The sequence below is a fragment of the Podarcis erhardii genome (genome assembly GCF_964252035.2).
Source record: "Podarcis erhardii genome assembly, chromosome: 5".
NCBI classification, from domain to species: Eukaryota; Metazoa; Chordata; class Lepidosauria; order Squamata; family Lacertidae; genus Podarcis; species Podarcis erhardii.
In genome coordinates, this window is record NC_138509.1 from 36,905,315 (window position 1) to 36,924,757 (window position 19,443).

At 40.6% G+C, this 19,443-nt stretch overlaps 1 protein-coding gene across 4 annotated transcripts in view; it reads left to right on the forward strand.

The window, feature by feature from the left end:
- PCGF5 (polycomb group ring finger 5) overlaps window positions 1-15,022 on the forward strand; it is a 39,582-nt gene extending 24,560 nt beyond the window's left edge. For 2 of the 4 annotated variants that reach the window (XM_081861984.1, XM_081861983.1), the window contains exons 7-10: window positions 1,732-1,830; window positions 2,676-2,765; window positions 4,444-4,503; window positions 6,640-15,022. In XM_081861984.1, the coding sequence (XP_081718110.1) occupies window positions 1,732-1,830; window positions 2,676-2,765; window positions 4,444-4,503; window positions 6,640-6,687 (297 nt within the window). In that variant the 3' untranslated portion in view covers window positions 6,688-15,022. Of the gene's footprint in view, window positions 1-1,731; window positions 1,831-2,675; window positions 2,766-4,364; window positions 4,504-6,639 lie in introns of those variants that run through there. The other 2 variants (XM_081861985.1, XM_081861986.1) reach the window with 2 other exon arrangements.
- The last annotated feature ends 4,421 nt before the right edge of the window (window positions 15,023-19,443 follow it).

Here is a 19,443-nt window from a genome sequence, read left to right on the forward strand (position 1 = left end):
ATTCTAATTTCCTGCAACTATATCGTTGTGTGCAACCTCTATTTCATGAGCAGTGAGAGGTGCCAAGGGTGCCTGCATTTACCCAGGGTTCACTTTCCTTGGGATGAAGGTCAGTAGAGACTGTGCTGTCTTTAGCATACATAGTTTTATTTCATTTCCTGTAATTAACACCCAAACAGATCTTGCTTCCCCAAGGGACGCCCAAAGCTAGGGAAGCTCCAAGTCACCACTCTGAGTCCAGCACAGAGCAAATATGCTTCTGTGTCTCCAGCTTCCAGCATCAGCATCACATACACAGCCCTCCTTGGCCTATTCTTCTCCATCCTAGGATGGCAAGGCATCCAGCCAGGTGGGGGGGGGGAGCCCATCCATTTGTCTCTATGGCAACAGAGATCATTCTTTAAGTTGCCAGGGACAGTGACCTTGACAGAAGAACTGGTCTGGCCAGTTCAGCTACCTTTTCTAGTAGATTTAAAGCCTCATGATACAGGAGCACAGGCTTGGAGGGACCCAGGGTATCATCCAGACTGACCCACAAACCTATAATATTCTTTTTCAAAACTATAGGAAGGCTGAACCCTTCCCCTGCTTTGGAACACCTGTACCCAGGTTGCCCTCCACCCCCGTGGGTTCATTTTCAGTCACCGAGTCTTGTTAGAATACATAAAACAGGAAGGGGAAGTTTCAGCACCCTGTTGCCTATTGCCACTTCACCACTTGAAATCAGCCTGCTACTTTCCCATATAAGGTAAAGGTAAAGGTAAAGGTACCTCTGCCCGTACGGGCCAGTCGTGTCCGACTCTAGGGTTGTGCGCTCATCTCACTTAAGAGGCCGGGAGCCAGCACTGTCCGGAGACACTTCCGGGTCACGTGGCCAGCGTGACGAAGCCGCTTCTGGTGAACCAGTGCAGCACATGGAAACGCCGTTTACCTTCCCTCTATAAAGCGGTACCTATTTATCTACTTGCACTTAGGGGTGCTTTCGAACTGCTAGGTGGGCAGGAGCTGGGACCGAAAAACGGGAGCTCACCCCGCTGCGGGGATTCGAACCGCCGACCATACAATCGGCAAGTCCTAGGCACTGAGGTTTTACCCACAGCGCCACCCGCGTCCCTGTACTTTCCCATATAGCGGCAGCTGAAAATATAGGCAGATGTATTGTTTGGTCTTCAAATGTCAGTGTTTTATTTAAAACATTTCTTACCTGCCCTTCATTGCAAATGCCATTCCATTTAACTGCAAATTGAAACAAATTGAGACACATTATACAAGTACTAAAAATAGAGTAGTTAAAACCAGCCAACTAAAATAAACATCAGTACAACAATGAAGTCCACTAAGAGGCTGGGCAAATAACCAGGTTTTCAGCTGCTGTTGAAAGGTTAAAAGAGTGGGTGCCAATTGCATCTCACAAGGAAAGTGTTCTATGTATAAAAGTTCTGTTACACCTGTGAGCATACCTTTATAACAGCTGGCATGCTGCCCTACAACAACACTGCTATAACAAAAATGCTAAGTAGGGTAGCGTTTGTGTTGTCACTGAAAGTTTGTCAAATGAAGCTGACCTAAGGCTTCCAAATTCTAAATGTGTTCTACCACTTAGCTGTAGTACTTTCTCATCCTATGAATGATCAGGCAGGCTTGTCTGTTTTTCATTGGGTTTCATTTTGGAACCCAGCAAAGACTGAAATGTGTATTCAAATTCACAGTTTTTTGTCTTCTTTCCTTTAGGGACTGATGAAGAAATTCATACGGTGTTCTACGCGAGTTACTGTAGGGACCATCAAGAAGTTTCTAAGTTTAAAATTAAAGCTTCCAAGTTCTTATGAGGTATGATAGACAACAAGCCAAATATTTTACACTCCTTCCTGGGATTAAGCTAAATGGACATATCATGTCAGGCTTCAGATGTACAAATACTGTTTGGCTTTAATGTCAAACATGCACTGCAATATCAATAAGCCAACCCTTTCCAAATTTACTGAGATGTCGGTCACACTGAGTTCAGTGTACTCCAGTGTAAGTGTGCATGGGATTGCAGTTTTAGTGTCATAATCGAGGGTAAAGCCTACCGCTCAGACGGGAAGGTAAACAGTGTTTCCGTGCGCTGCTCTGGTTCGCCAGAAGCTGCTTAGTCATGCTGGTCACATGACCCAGAAGCTGTACGCCGGCTCCCTCGGCCAATAAAGCAAGATGAGTGCTGCAACCCCAGAGTCGGTCACGACTGGACCTAATGGTTAGGGGTCCCTTTACCTTTTAATCTGATAATGGAATCAAATGGACTCCCAAGTAAATCATGGTTTAAAAACACTGCAGTTTGATGTGCCGCAATCCAAGCTGCTTTTTTAGTTTGTCTCATTGTAGGTGGCATGTATAGATGCTGGGTCTTCTGTCTGGAGTGAAAGTGAAAATACATGTGAACTTGTAAAAAAAGATCTTTCTGGATCAGGGCCATTTCGTTTGTATTTTGTTCAGTTAAACAATGATCAATATCATTATGTTGCACTAGGATAATGTGTTCTCGTTTATACTCCCTATCATTTCCTCTTATATACTAATCAGTTTTAGGAAACATTGCAAGAATTGAAAGGAAATTGGCGTTTTTATGTTGGTGTTTTTTACTCTTAAGGTTATTTTGTGATTTACAGTACTTCCCTTTTCCTTTTCTTTCTAAGCTGGATGTACTATGCAATGGGGAGATCATGGGGAAGGATCACACTATGGAATTCATCTATATGACAAGATGGAGACTACGAGGCGAAAATGTAAATAAAATTAGTAATAACTTAACTCTGATAATTTCTTTTGTGTATATATAGCTTATTTGCTATCTTAAGTTTCTAAATTTATGTTTAAAAGCCTCAGCAGGACTTATTAATAACTATTTTTAAATGTATTGCTGGTTTCCAATAGTCCATGATTTCCCAGATTTTATGATACAGTGGCATGATAACTGATGGTTATTCCAAACCAGCACCACCTTGGCTGCTTTGGCACAGAGTGTAAACAAAGAAACCAGCTGGCAGTAGCCACTTCTTGCTGGGAACTAAGATAAAAATTAAGTCATAGAGTCCAGGGAGAAGGGGGCCTTGCAGCCTAGGAATGTATTTGTCAGTGAAAAGTACAGAAAACAAAGCTTCTTGGTGCCAAGTGGTTACAAAAAACAAAAGAGAAATAGATCTGAGGAAATTGGGAAGGTGCTTGAACAATTATCATAAAGAGATCTAGTAGTTAGCTGCCTCAGGAGTAGCAGCTTCCTCACAAAGTACCATTTCAAAAAGATGAGCGCTTTGACATGGGTACCATTAGTATCATCTATTATATTATTCTGAGCAATGACTCAGACAGGCTGAGAAATGATTAAATGCAAGAATATTTAAGGACTTTTCAGATTTGGAAAGGAATTGACTTGCATTGCTAAAAGTGATGACTTCAGAAAGATAATTTAATTTTCTTAATCCCTGGTTATGTTTTGCAATCATTTACGTAGATAGAAATCGTCCTTTAGACTAGTAGCACTTTTAAAACATGGCTTATACTAGTTTAATGCTTAGTATGAGCAGATAGGAGCTTGCACAATACATCTTTCCCTTTCCCTTTCCCTTTCCCTTTCCCTTGCAGTGCCCCTACAGAACACTGGAGCTGTAAATAGCTGCATAAGTGGAAGGGAGGGATGCACAGTATCAGATTAGAAAAACTTGCACCATGGAGATGGTTTTTTGGGGGGAGCAGAGGAAGGGAAAGGTCCATTGCATGAGCTTGTCATGCACTCACACAGTGTTGTATACAACCCTATTCATCTACTGAATATAAAATAATGGGTGGGGGGATTATATATTTTCCATTCTAAGTGAATGCTAGTCACAACTAAGAAACAATTTGCATATCTTATAGCCTTAGGTAGCCTTTTTTTTAATTCCAGTTTGTGCTTTAAGCCCTCCAAGTTAAGTGGAAAGCACTTTCACTCATTCAAGGAGAAAGTTCCTAATTCCCTCTCATTGCATCTGCACCCTTTGCTGCACAAATCCTGAAAAGAGTTGAGGATCCTTCAAGAACACTCCCAACTCTCTGTAGGCAATTCTGAAAGAGTGGGGAAGCTGTAGACCAGGAGGCAGGGAGAGGGAACAATGGAGGACACTTTTGTGTATGCAGAAGCACTTTTTATTCCCCTTGTACAATGGGGTTTTCAGATCAGTCCCTAGTAATTTTCACCTTGCTCCCTTTCTAGTTCTTTTGATTATAAAATGAATATGCCTACTAATAAAATTGGTCCAGTACAAGTTATACATTTTGCTGTTAATCTCTGATAGCAATGCAATACCTGTCTTAATTGTAAAATAATTAAATTCTCAAATGTGAAACAGAATTATAAATGAGATGACTGATAATCCATGTCCAGTTGTGGATGCCTCTTATCTGATCAGAAACTCGTCTCCTTCGCAGTTTCGGTGTCAGAACTGCTCATCTTCCCAAGTCTGCTCACAGGATGGCTCTTTTTATCAGGTAAGAGGCACTCCCGACTGTACACATTATAGTCATTAAGATGACATTAACACAACCATTGTTAATGGAGTCCAATGGGTGGCGGGTGTCCTTTTAATTCCATATAAGAAAGTCTCCCAAGACCAAAATTAGCCTTGCAGGTCATAAGCCTCAGGTGCTTTCAGAAGGTCATGCAGATTAATTTTTTTAATGCATGTAATAATATTTATTCATTAATTTGTTTGTGAAATTTATATCCTACTTTTCTGTTCGCATACCCAAGGCACATATCAAAGATAGAAATAGTATAAAACAGTGACAATAAGGCTATAGCCCTAAGTCCTGATTAGCACTGCTATAGGACCTTAGAATCCAGTGGGCATTCCCACCCATTGGCCTCTTCCTATGGGGGTGCAGGGAGCTCCCCCACCACAGAAGCCCCTGCTGCAGCTATGGATCTGCTGGATCCTAAGCCAGTCCAGCTCCTGAAGAGAGACCCAGTCTGTTGTGCCAACCTGCAGCTGGTGCAGCCCAACAAAAGGGAAAGAAGTGAATGTCACTGCCCCTAACTCCTGCCCTGGCCATTGTAAGTTAAAGAACATTGAGGTGGCTCTGCCATTCTGTTTACCCCACTGACCCCGGGCCAGAGTTAGGATTCCTTTGCTCATAGATATATAAATGTAAGTATCCTAAGAAAACTTCAGAGATATGTTATAACAATTGAGGGCTGGCTTCTCCCTGTACTGCTGGCACTTGATGTTGACTGGCTACCACATAGATGGGAGTTAGAAGGTAGTATTTAGCCCCTCTATCTGCTGTGGTTGTTGATGCTTCCAGTACCAGCAGCCTTGGTGACTCCCTCTGATGCTGTTTAATTGTTTGTGCATGATTTAAATGCTTTTAATTGTTAGGATACGTGGAGACTAGGAGTGAATGGTTCATAGCTGTGTTTCATTAAGATAACTGGGAAAAGAACAAACACCTGTATATATATACATAGAGAGAGAGAGAGAGAGAGTTCAGTGGTGAGGTGATAATCAAACTTCTGATAAAATAATCCAATTCCTTAGCTTTTTGTAAAATAATAAGCCAAAACGACAGGCCAAAATGTCACAAGGTGATTTGCCCTCCTATAGCCCTGCTTGCTCAAGTTACGTTACATGTAACTAAAGCTGCATTCTCATGCAGCAATGGGATGATCCTTGAAATGCCTGAAAACAGGGCCGGCACGTCCCGTTTGCCGCCAGAGGCAAAAGGGAAAGTGCTGCTACTGCACTGCCCGCCCCACCCCCTCTGCTGCTAGAAGAGAAGTAGTGTTGGCACCAGCACTGATTTCTGTTGAGATTTCCCTGAAGTCTTGCAAGATCTCACCAGAAATCTTGAGGGCACTGCCTCAGGGATTTTTACCACCCAAGGTGGCTGCTTCACCCTGCCCTACAGGTGAGCCGGGCTGCCTTTCACCACCCAAGATGGTGTTTGAGAGTTTAATTTATGTTAATAGTTTATTTAGCTGCTTAGGACTTCATGGGATTTCAGCCTAAGATTTCAAAGCAATTTAGGAATAGCATTAGAATAATTGACAAATTTTATTTTTGTGCAGTAAAATTACTTGTGCCGTAAAGGAAGGAGAGTTTTATCCAGGGTGGCATACATGATGGTCCTCCCACCAATTCTGCCTTCACTTATGTTAAGCTGAACTATAGTGAGTGGCACAAGGGCCCTCAGAGTATTTAGCTTCCTCCTGCTTTCTGGAACATGTGATGAAGCCCAGTAAGGCTCCCAGCAGCAGATTTGCCAGGTTCACTGCTTCAAAGCAGGCCTGAATAAACAGACTGGAGATGACATTTGCATAGGGGCTGCTTTGAAAGGCTATACAGAGGGAAATAATGGGTTCAGATTGGTCCAGAAATTAGGCAGTGTATTGTCTGATTTGGGGAGAAATACTTCAGCTCATCTCCAAGGCAGTCTGACATGACATGGGAAGAGCTAGCCCAACTCTTGTTGTTTTAATATACAGAGCCCCTCCTTTTCGTTTTGCTTCTTTAATGTGTATAAGTTGATGAGTAAACTATTTTGATACGTTTTAAATAATTCTACTGCATATGTGCTTATGTCTACATGCTGTCATTGTTTGTTCTGTTTTCATTGTGGTTCTAGTCTTACCCCATGGTACTCCAGTATCGACCCAGAATTGACTTCGGTTAGACCAAAGGGCCAGATCCCACTGAGATAAAACCTGCACTATATTTACCCATCGACAGATTGCACAATGAATGGACGTGCCTGGATTTGGGGGTGGGGGTGGGAAAACAAGATCAGAATTCCAGCATGCAGATACGGACTTTTTCTTCAGCTGATCAACTATCTTCCCCCCCGTTAGCATAATCCAAGTGCCATTCTTCTACTGAAACATTCATAAGATGTTTGTGACATCAGAGTTTGCGAGTCATAGCCAAATAGTTAAATGTATAGTCTGAATCTCTGGAATACTTGCTTTGCCTGTTAGAAACCTTCCTTGGTCCATAACATTGATTACATCGGCAGAGATGGCCATCGGCTCTTTCACATGTGGTGTTGCTGTTTGTTTGTTTTTTTCCACATTAACTATCTTACTGAAAAATGTTGTTTGAAAGTACTGTATAAAAAGGTTAAATATGCCTTTACATTTTATTTTATTTTGTATATAATACATGTTTTAGAAATGTGGTTGTTGTGCCACTAACGTTTTCTCATTCAGTTCCCCATAGGTCCAGGTAGCTAACTCGTTAGTATACAGCAGTCCCTTTGCAGAATTTGGAATTTTAGATTTTGTGTCAGAGAAGTTAAATGCGACAGTTTGCATTGAATTGAAATGGTATAATGTCTCATATCCTTTCAGCAGTGTATATAACTTAACCTAGAGTTTTAAATTGCAGAAATAGCAAATCTGTAAACATGCAGCAGGTAAGGTTATTTTGTCTTTTTAAAAGTCTATTACATAATATTTTTTAAAATAAAAGAAGAAACAGGAAGTGTCATAAACTGTAATATAAAAAGTGTTAGGTATTTTTTTGAAACTGTTGCCATTGCAGGCTTCCTTTTTCAGATTTTCTTGAAGGCAACAATGTGGGAAAGAGGTAGTTTTGAAATTTGTGGTCTTAAGTGTGCTAGATTAGGTCCACTGCACCTAAATATACGTCTGTATTATTTTAGTATATTCAGTAACACATTGACATGTTGTAAAATGTTAATGGCATTTCAACCACATTTTTGAGTTATCTGGAATCTAAAAGCTATAGTAGAACTGGTTGTAACACCTGAAACAGAAGCAGATTTAACATGATTGACAAAGCTACCTGACCAAAACCCACTGACTCTTCAAGGGAGGGGGGAGCTTTCCCCTGACAAGCGGTAGTGTTACAAAAATACTAATGGCTGCCTTAGGTATTGCATGTGCATTCTTCCTCTTTTAAAAATGTTGTGTTTTGTTTATGGATATCATTACAAAGCTAGTAACATATTGTTATTTTGTTTCCTGTCTTCCATTACTTTTGCACAGTTAAAAGCCAAAACAATACAGCTGAATGATCTGTACAAGTTTTAATAAACAGAGTTATTTGTAGAGTGAACGGCACACTACAAGTAACTACATTCACTTTTGGATGCTATGATGTAATTAATTCACTTCAGGAAAATGTGGCAGTACAAATACCACAGCCCTAGCATGTAAAAGTAGGAAGTAGATGGTGAAATAACTGTAGGCTGCCATTTCTGTGCCCCACAACATGATCAGGAGTGTCAGGCACAACACAGCAGATGAGAGGAAAAAGGAGTGGCTGGACTAAAGCCCACCCTGGCTTCCTCTAACTTATACTTGATGACAGTGTCAATAACTATCACCTGTTAAATGCTCTGGGCATGGTGCAGAAGTACCACTTGCATTCACTCCTATTTTGGGTGCAGAGAGCTTGCACCTGCCTAACGTTCTCCCCCTTTCAACAGTTTGGCCTGCCACTCATGCCATATCAAAAACTGATTTTCTAATTCACTTCAGTTTCCAAAGCAGTTGTTTCACTGTATGTGAGGCTGCTGCTTGAGAAGGACGAGTCCGCAGCTTCTTTAAGCTCTTGGAACTAGTTATCTGGATCTTAGCCAGATATTTTTTTACACACACAGGTAACATCTAGCAGTGGATCTAATTACATTATATAAGCCTACTTCTGTGTATAGGTTAGTATTTTAGGATGTGGCAAATTCCCCCTTTGCACTGTGTTTCACTAGAATGATTTTGGGCATTACCTGGAAGGGCAAGGGGAGGAGAAAGTTAATGAGTTGATTTGTGCATCTGTTTGCATAGTCCTGGATGACACCCAAAGCAGTAGCTCCTGCATCTTCCTTTGGGTGCAGATCCAGAATGTGTCTACTTTGCCATGGAGAGGATATGGGAGTCACCGCTTTTCCCCAAAGTGTTCCCCATATGTAACCCAAAAGCTTGGAAAGAGATGCATAGACCATAGTCTTCAGCTTTTTTAGGTAACATCCAAAGATGCCCTGAAAAATCTGTCAGTGCAGATCCGTTGTATGCATAGTGGCTTTACTTAAGTTACTGAAATTGTTGCCATTTAAGATCTGAAGGACCTCCAATAGCAACAAATATTGATTTATTTTCTTCTTCAGTGTTCTGCCAACTTGAGCATTGTTAAAAATTCCCACATTCCCACAAACAAAATACTTTCTTATTTTCACAAATGGAGTATGTGCAACTTATTTCTGAACTATTTTTTGGTTTCCTGTGGAAAATGAGCTGTTAAATCCTTCCTTTGATTCATGGAGGTAAATGTAATGTTTCAAAACTTCATTCCGACTGACTTAAAATACATTCTCAAAGTAATCTATTTATTTTAATAGTATGCTTCCTTTAAACGTGTTTTGTCCAAATCCTCAGAAATCTAACAATTATAAACCTTGTGTAATTATGTTGTACACTGGCAGAAAATTTGCTATTCTCCATAGAGAAAGGGCCATATGAAAACTAGAATTTGGGGTCTGGCTACAAATATTTTCTACATCAATTGCAGTAGCATCTCAGACGTTTAGGGCTGGGAACCAACATCTAGTTCATCTTCTTTTTTATTTATTTTCATTTTGTTTTTAATAGCGTAACCTTGATTAATGGGAGCAAATATTTTCCACTTGGAAAAAAAGCATGGAAATCCAAGACAGACTTGTGAGCTGTGAAACGCTAAGAGCCTTAAAATGTTTCTTGCACATGTAACCTCTTTGTGGCTTATACCATTGCATTTCTGGTTCAGCTGTATAGTGCCTCTACAGAGTAGGTTAGGTAATTGTAGGAAGGACCACCAAGTGCAGTCGTCTTCTATAGAACTTTCTAACTTCTTAGTTCACTGACGATTCTACCTATTTGTTCATCTGATCACTCCTAAAAATATATAAACAGTGTACCAAGAACAAATTAAATATGAAATATTAATAGAGTGTGATCACAGGCTTCCTGTGTCAGAGAAACATTGCATAAATGAAGATAGTGCACACACAGATATCCATAGCCAAACTGACTGGGGGTAAGAAAAATAAAATCAAACCTGACAATGGCTTCACTGTTTGCTCACTTCCTATAAGCCTAGTATGTGCTGAGGATTCTCATTCCGAGGCATGTTTTCTATTGGGAGAGTTCATACCTCAGCAATAAAGCACATGATTTACATGCAGAAGGTCTCAAATGACATCTTCAGTTAAAATTAGGATAGAAAAGACTGCTTCCTGGAGAGCAGCTGAGAGAAAAGCGTGGACAATACTGGGCTTGATGGGCAAATAGTCTGGCCAGCTTCCTCTGTTCTGTGAAAGGGAATTGCTCCATGGACATTGAAGCTGTTTCCCATGTGCAGGCTGGCATTTTCCTTTCACGGAAGAAATGGAAAGCTTTTAATTTCACCCTGGGCATTTGAAACTACTGTTCTGCATGCCCAGCCCAAAGAATTGTAACACTGCTGTGCCCGCAAGTAAGCAGTAAATAGTATACAAGCTTAGGGCATATAGGGATCCCTATAGGATAAGACATGAGGTTACATATGTAGATTGATTTGCAGGATTGAAGCAATGCCACAGGTTTAGATATATCTCTTGCACAGAAATAAAGGTTCTGCCTGATTTCTCTTCCCTTGAACAGAATTTCAACTAGTTAGTAATGTGTATTCTTTGAAGGTTTCATGCCAAATGGTTTACTTTCTTTTTCTTCTTTGCTGGCATCCAATCTCAAATGCCTATATAATGCAATACTGTTAAATTAGAATAAACTATGTAGTGTTAACACACACAGTTTTCCTAAATTAAAATCCCCAGTTTTCCCAGATTAAAATGCTTGTTCAAGTTGTTTGCACAAAACTGCTTTAAAGATTGCATGGGAAAGGTCCTCTTCCACAGTTTAGGATAGACGTGTGTGCTGCTTCTGGACAACTGAAATAAAAAGTATACATTTTCATGGCTGTTCTTGACTCTTGCCGAAGTTAAGTGTTAGGCTGAATGTGCTAAGTGACAGTCTGCTTTTCTTGTAGCATCTTTTATGCAGAGCAGTGTGTGATAAGAAGAGAAGGGCATTTCTGCTTTATACGTATTTCCCAAGGTCAATGAGTGATAAGCAAGCAGGATTAGTAATTTAAGAGAGAGACCAGGAAATATTCCCAGAATGCTTAGTTATCTTTGTAAAAGATGACACAAAAACACAGGGGGCTTATTTCCCCTATGAATGGAATTTACCTCCTAGAACTGCATTTGTTTTATTTTATTTTATTGGCAAGGGGTTCACATTTAATGATGATCTTAGATGCTGGAGAGTGCCTGGAGGTCTCTGTTGCTTTAAAATTGGTCCTGAGAAATGCTCATTTACAAAAAGGTACAAAGGCTTTTGCTTCAGTGCTGGTGGCTCTTCTATACCTGGCCTATGAACCAAAAACTCTGTGCCCTGTTGATCTTGTAAATCTGCAAAGCACAAAATACTGATCAAACTAATTTCAGTCAGCCTTTTAAAAATAGCTTTGAGGTTTAGTTACATAATCCTTAGCCAGAAATAATAGGCCTGGAGTATGTGACAAGGTATCAACATCCATTTGTAGTATTTTTGTTTGTTTTAGCAAAGAACATTGCTTTCAATCATGTCTGTCCTGTGGGTTAGCAAATAAGGCAACACTGTGTTATGCATTATACACAACATAGTCCATTTTGATACATCTTTTCAAAGTAGTTTTAGCTTTTTTAAAAGAACTTGTCCACAAAATTTTATTTGCTTTCTAGACTAGAAAATAAAAATGCATAGATTAGCCTACCACATTACAATCAGCCATTGAAAAGAGAAACTGTGTGGCATTAAAAAATAATAACCCAGGTAACTTCTTGAGGGCTGTATTCCTGTACACACTTACTTGGGTGTGAACATCCCCAGAACTTTGTAGGACTGACTTCTGGGTCAGCCTGCATATGATGGACTGTAAGTGTCCTTGCATGAGATGTGAGGTGCTTCCACCTGGCAGTTTATTGTGAATATAGTGCTGCTCATGTATGCAAGCTCTGTGCAGTGTCCACACAACATCCTTATCAAAATGTCATCCCATGATATTTTCCCTTTTTATCTGGATTTACTGTTTTCGCAGAAAATCTGATAAGTAAAGAAAACCCCTGCAGAAACAGTAAGTCTGTATTAAATTGGGGGGGGGGGCAGGGAAGGATATGGGATGGCATTTTGTTGAAGATCTGTAGACACAGCAACAGATTTGCATCAGTGAGCACCACCAAGTCTAAAATAAACTGCCTTGAGAATCACAACAAGTGGTAGGGACCAGAGAAGAGAGACATTAGCTGTTATTCTTCTAAACTTATTTGTATGTAGTTGGTGGTTGAATCGGTACTCTAACGGCTCTTGAAGTATGGAGAGAACTAATTGCATAATATCCCATTGTTAATTTTCTTTTCAGGTATGAACTATTTTAAGCCTTTTCTTTTTCTGTGTCAAAAGTGGTAACATAATAAACCTTTTTGTGGTTGTAAAGTTTAGCTTATGAATCATTCAAATTGAAGTGAAAAAAAAATCCAGGTCATTATTAATGACAGTCTATCCTACTTAGGAATAAATGTATTTTTGTAAAGGAAATGCACTTGTAAATATTTACTCTGTTATCTGTTATCTGATATCTATGTTTTGTTTTGGAGGGGGGGTAAATGCTGCCTCTTAGGGGATTGCCTAAATATTTTTAGGTTTCGGCTAAAATGGATTTCCTTTGCATTTGTGGCATGTTCATTCTGTACATAGCTGAATAGTTACAACTGGGCTAAGCACGTTTTATATCTGGACTTAGCTAAGTATGTCTTGAGTATGCCACAGAGTCTTTCATTAAATCTACCTGAAAGCAGAATGTGCATTGGTGCTGTGTTTCCATCATCGATATTAGCTTCCTTCTGCCTTACAGCATTCCTACCTTTGTCATCATGTTATAACAAAGTTCTGGATTAACTGTGACAGTCACACTTCAGATTGATGTATCACTGGCTGCTTACGGTACTTTCTGTTTGCAGCTTATAATAGGAATGTGAGCTTTGGGTATCAAAAGTGGTGAGCCAGGAGACAGAGGGCCCCTCCAGATGATCTCTTTATTGAGCATTCATCCCACAGCAGTTAGATTATATCTGGTCTTCACTGAACATTTGTAGTGATTTGTCTGCATTCGTCCTACTTTGCTTGTTAGTCATCTACCTGTTAGTCATCTGTTCATCTCAGACTTTTCAATGTACTTCCTGGTCTCTTTCCTAACCACAAAAAGTCCATTTTGTTTTAAAAGTGGGCTTGCTATACTAGGGGAACAGAGCACCTCAGTCTGCTTCCATTGCTCACTGGTATGCACTTTAATCTTTCCCACATATCCTTGACAGTCTGGAGGCACCCAGAGCAAGAGCAAGTAAGGCCAAGACCAAAACAAACAAACAAAACTCCTTGTGAGTTAGGACAGATCTTGGACTCAGGGCAAGGTGGTAGAGAGAGAAGCTGGTGGGTCATGATGAGTAGAGGTTGGCAAGCTCTGAAGTCAGCTGGCTGTTTAGCCCCCAATCCTGAGTATTTTAACAGAAGACCATTTTACCTCTTGGCCCAATAAAAGGCTGGCTGCTTGGCAACCAGGTTGTAAAACCCGTTCTCATATCCAGTCAGTAGTTCAGTGAACTGGAGTGGGGGCGGGGACAAAGAAACGATCCAAATATATATTTTTCCAGTGCAGGTGGGTTGTATACCTGCATATTTTGAAAAGCTGTTCCCTAGGAAACTGCTGTTGGAACACAGAAAAGGTTTCAGCTGCAATTCTTGAATGACTAATGCAAGGGGGGTTGCTGTCTGAAAAGAATTGAGAAGGGGAAGGTGCTTAAGCTATAAGACTAGAGTTAGCCATTGGAAATTGTGCAGTAGCTGGAATTTAGTTCTTTTTTAATCTATCTTTTTGGGCCAATCACAGGGAAATAAATTACCTACGCTGTAGAATGAAGGTGGACATCAACAACCCTGGAACTCAGGCTTGTGGTCAGATTCTGATAACTGTAATTCTGAGATGTTGCCTGACAATCCCTTTAGAATAGCAGAATTCCATGACGTTGCATATAATCTCTTTGATGGAAATACTGTATAGTATATCTGAACTCATGTGGCTGACCCAAAGCTTCCACTTTCACTCCTGAATGCTTTAACTCCAGTTGATAATCTTTATTGTTTTGTCTGTTTTCCCTGAGAATTCTTAGTTCTCAACCACTATGCCAGAGAATTGGTTAATGTCTTTTAATGTTATGACATTATGACCTCCAGTTACTTTTCCTGAGCTGGATTGCAGCCTGCAAAACACATGCCTGTCTGAGAAACAGTGGCTGACATTAATTCTATCTAAGGCAAGGTGTAGATGTTGCATTCTATTATGATCAATATTTTTGTTGTTTTGTAGTTTTGATCTGTATCAGAAGGTAATACCAGTAAAAGACACAGCAGCATGTGCACATTATATAAACTTGGCTGAAGAAATGTGTTATTAATCAGCCTGGGGGGGGGGGCAGGGCATGTACAACTAGTACTAGCCCACACAAATTTGCACTAGTCCACTTATCCACAACTTCCTATGTTAGTAGATGGATTAAGGAAGAATGAATGAACCAAAACTCCTCAAATTTAGCGAATGTTCCTTTTCTAGCATGCCTGGAGGTGATTCATACTTGCCATGGGCAATCAGATTAGTATCCATTTATAACCCTGTCATTAATTATATTACATGTTACGTACTCATTTTAATAATGGAGATGATGCTTCAAAGGCTGCTTTTAATGCTAATATCGATGTTCACAGCACCATTGTAAGCTGCTGATGGAAACCACATCTTGTACGGTCCATATGCTGCAATATGCTTCTGGCCCAGTTGGCTAAAATCCTATAAATAAATATCAAGTTGGGCAAGTTGTAGAACTCCTTTGCTTGTTAGCCCTGAATTGCTCCTTTCTGAAAGCAATAAATATATTCATGTTGTAACATCTGTTGTGCAGCCTACAGTAAGAGGCATCTTGTTGCACTTTTGTTTTCTATCTAATTTATTTTGTGCTATAAAAAGAATTATTTGGTTCATCTGAAAAATTGTCTCATTTGTAAAAGGCTTTGAATGAAAGTGTTCTCTGGCTTCAACTCACATCACACTAGCTACCATAACGACTTCACACTGACCAAAAAAAATTAATATCAAAATAAAGTTCCATTGAGTGGGATCTTGGATCATTGTGGCACTAAATCCACACCACCAGCGTTATGTCATGTAATTTCAATTCAAATAATATTTGCCCATTTACCATATATACATGCCTCCTCCTAGAATTAGGCTAGGATCCAAAGCATCTTCTGATGCCTGAGTGGTTTCATTATTTTTTTATTTTTATTATTTATATCATAGCTTTCAAAATGCAAATCTTGTAGCTTACAAGAAACATTAAACTACCGGTACATTTTTTAATGAAAAGCACAACAAAATGCCATAAATATCCTTCCCGCATGCCAGATGATGATAGAATGCTCTGTTGGGAGAGACAGAATAAGATCTAGCTGGGAAACACTCTGATGTTTGCTTTTTTTGTGTATTCCACCCTCTCCTGGAATCCTTTGCACAGGGCACTGAATGTCCTTGATGGGGGGGGGGTCTGGTGGGAGGGAAAGCCTCCTGGGTCAGACCACTGGCCCCTCTAGTCCAGCATCCTGTTCTCACAGTGGCTACCCAGATGCCTATGGGAAACCAAGCAGGACCAGAGCCCAAGAACACTTCCCCTTCCCATAGCTCCTGGCATTCAGAAGCATTACTGCCTCTGACCATGATGCAGAGTCTAGTCATTGATAGCCTTATCCTCCATATATTTGCCCATGCTTTTCTGAAGAACATCCAAACATTTCATCTCACACAAGGGCTTTTGGTCTGCTTTATACATGGCATTTTCCGATGTAGAGATAATCGGTTTCTCAATCCATATACTAGCAGCAAAATAAATGCTCATGCCAATTAAATCTTTTATTGCCTGTGTTTCATCAGAACCATTTTTCTCATTTGATCCTGATCTTGCCTCTGTGACACTGGCCAGGTACTGCACAATGTCTTTAGTATCTATGTATTCATCCACCCACCCTAGAAGTTTGTTTAAAGCAAAGGCTATTTCCTGCAAGGTGCTCAACTGTTGCTAACAAACGCCCTACTGCTATATGATCAGACCTGTCAAATGGACAAATGCACCGGGGCCAGCCCATTCTGTTGCCTAAAACAAGTTGGCGCCTCATATTTCACATACAGAATCTGATGACAGGAGTAAGCCAGCAGTAAGTCACACCAAGCAAGTTGGAGGTAATTATTAGTAAAAACAGGATCTGCACAGGAGTGTCAGGCCTAATCAGAAAACCAACTCATCTCTGGTACGTCTTGCCTCCATGAAGCAGTTGCTAAGACTGAAGATCCCTGCCTCCTCACATCTGCCTAAGTCCCCTCCTCTAAATTCTCCTCTGCCCTTTTCATGCCTCTCCTAGTTTGGGGAGACCACAGGGGAGGAGAACTTATCACAGCAGGAGGGGGAGATATCCCTGCCTCTTCCCCAGTCAGACTCATGTCTGCCTCTGGGCCTCACGCTTGATTTGGACATTTCTTCACCACAGACTCTCTAAGCTCACTAAGCCCTGTTCCCTCCTCAGCTTCTGAAACCTCTTGCCAGTCTTCTCCCTCTGGCCACCCATCATTGGTCCACCACCAATCCCTGGGCTCTGAGCCTTCTTCCCTTGGGGGTTAATAACATCACAGTTCAGTGCAGCAGGCGAAAGGGTGTAAGTCGTGTGGCCTTAACAGCTCTCCCCTAACACAGAATCACAGAATTGTAGAGTTGGAAGGGACCCCAGGGCCATCTAGTCCAACCCACTGCAATGCAGTAATCTCAGCTAAAGCACTCACAACAGGTTGCCATCCAACCTCTGCTTAAAAACCTCAATGGAAGGTTTTTCTCACTGCTGCCCCTCATCCACCTCACTCTGCCTAATGGCCCTGCGTGGGGCATTTCTTTGTAAACACGCAAAAAAGAGGCTTTGCCTTTTCCTCCTTAACTTTCAGTGATAATTAAGTATTTGAATAATGTGTGACGGTCACAAACAGTTCTCCGGCACATTTTTTTAAAAGGTTTGTTAATCCCTACTCCACGTAGCTATATATACACATTGTTGTTATGTATTTTAATTTAGGAAATGACATCCCTTTGTATAAATAATTCCGAAAAGCTGGGGAAGAGTGTTTCTGAATGCAAGGATATTTTCTCTTCCTCTGTTATTTTAACGGGACGCATGCCAACCTTTTTATGAATTATGAATGCAGAAGGCTCCTTTCCAAATGAAGTTGCTGGATGCCTGCCATCCGAATGAGGCATTTGCCTGACAGAATGCCAGCACATTTTTTGTTGTTGTTTAAGTCAAAACTGAATGATTAAATCGTTTTTTCCATCAAAGGGAAAATTCCATGGAAGGAAAAAGAGGCAAGCATGCACAGGAGCTGGTGCTCAAGAAAACGACCTGTAGCAGCACCTAAAACAATCTGTTGTCTTCTGTCGTAACTGAGATTTTGAAAAACCCAGGCAGATTACAATAAAATATCAAAATAGCAATTGCTAACCCAGAGATAGGCACAGAAATATGCAAAAAAATAATATCCTCAAAGTAAATATAATTAAACTTTACATAGGTATGTAGGAAGCTGTCATATACCAGATCAGACCCAAACAGGCCGAGCACAAAAAGAGCTTTTAAGCTATTTAGCCAACCTTGGAGGCTGGGATGTTCTCAGTGCATCTTGTGGGGCCACCTGAGTCCCTGCAAGCATCTCTAGCCTTTCAGAACCAGTGCACTGAACAGGCCTTACCCACCCAAGCAAGGGGGAGATCTTGAAAGTGCTTACCATGCCAGGAAAACTCAGCGCAAAAGGAGCTTTTAAGCTTTCTGCCTTTCTTGCATTTACCTTGCAGAATTTCAACCAGCCAGCCTTCAACCACGCATGTTAAATGTGTGTAAGATGCAATTGTACTGAACAGTCTAAGAAAAGGAGGTATTTAAAAGGAGCAGGATGGTGCACAGTCACAGGGAAACAAGCAGAGAGTGTAAGGAGGAATGTGCAGTGGCTGCAGACTACTCAGTGTGCGCATGTGGTTGTGCTTGAAAAGTCAGAGCAATCATGTAATAGACTCTAGTTTTCCCTCACTGTATTGATATTCAAAATGCTGCCATGGTCCATGTGGAGAATGGCACATCTTAGAATGGCACATTTATTTTTAGCATGGAAAAGAGACATATTGGCGGATCAATTCAGCAGAGACATGCAACACAAATGGTCTTAAATAATACAGTAACGATCAAATGCTTTCCCTGGAGAGCAATACCTCAAATGTATCCCTGATGCCTACAACTTGTTTTTTGTGGAGGTATCTTTACCCGGTTCTTCAGCAGAGAAAAAGCCTCTTATAGAGGAGCTTAGAAATATGAACAATAAGACAATCCCTGCTCACAGGCTCACAATATAAAATACATGACAGAAAAGGGATGGACACTGGGAAGGATGAGGAAAAAGCAAACTCAGGCATTGGTTCTTCATTACAGAATTTTTGCTAATAGGAGTTCAAAAAGAGGAAGAGCCAAAACCTGCCAGTCTCTCAGCCCAGCTAATAGATAGGCCCAGCAGAACCATCTCTCATTCTGCTGTAGCTTGGTGGAATGGCTTCTGGTAGATGACTATTGAGGGAGGAACTGATACATAGGATGTTGTTTACATAGGCATTTATTTAAAGCATTTTACCCTGCTATTTAGCCGTTAAAGAGCAGTTTACAAATATCAATCATAAGAAGAAAAAAATATTTATTTGTATAAGCCACAAGTCATAGCAAAGGAATGAAATACAAATATAGCTAGATGGTTGGCTATACAAAATGGATCAATAATAAGTTGAAGCCAGTGCCCTGTGAAAAAAAAACATATCAGATCATATCATTCTTTCCCCAAGACTTGATGATGCTGTTGAAGCCCTACTTACCAGGACAGTTTTGTTCTTTCTCTCCTGCTGCCCTGCTTGCCTCTCTTTGCCATCCTATGGGAACAAGCCCTGTCCCTCATCTCAGTAAGCCACCCTTTGTGCCTGGTATGGGTCAGGGCAGGGGGTGGCAATGAAGAAATTTTCCTGTTTTCGTCCAAGGGTCAATTGCCAGCAGTGGGCGGAGCAATGAATATAAATTATACCTTTATATACTGTAAGTTAGCTTCTCTATACCCTCAAACATCCTTCTCTAGCTTCCACCCAGGAAAGCAAGAGGCATGAGCAGAGTTCAAGGACCAGGGGTCCCAACTTGAATACTAATAATTTTAAAAAATATTTTAAAAATTTACCGTATATCCTGCCCAT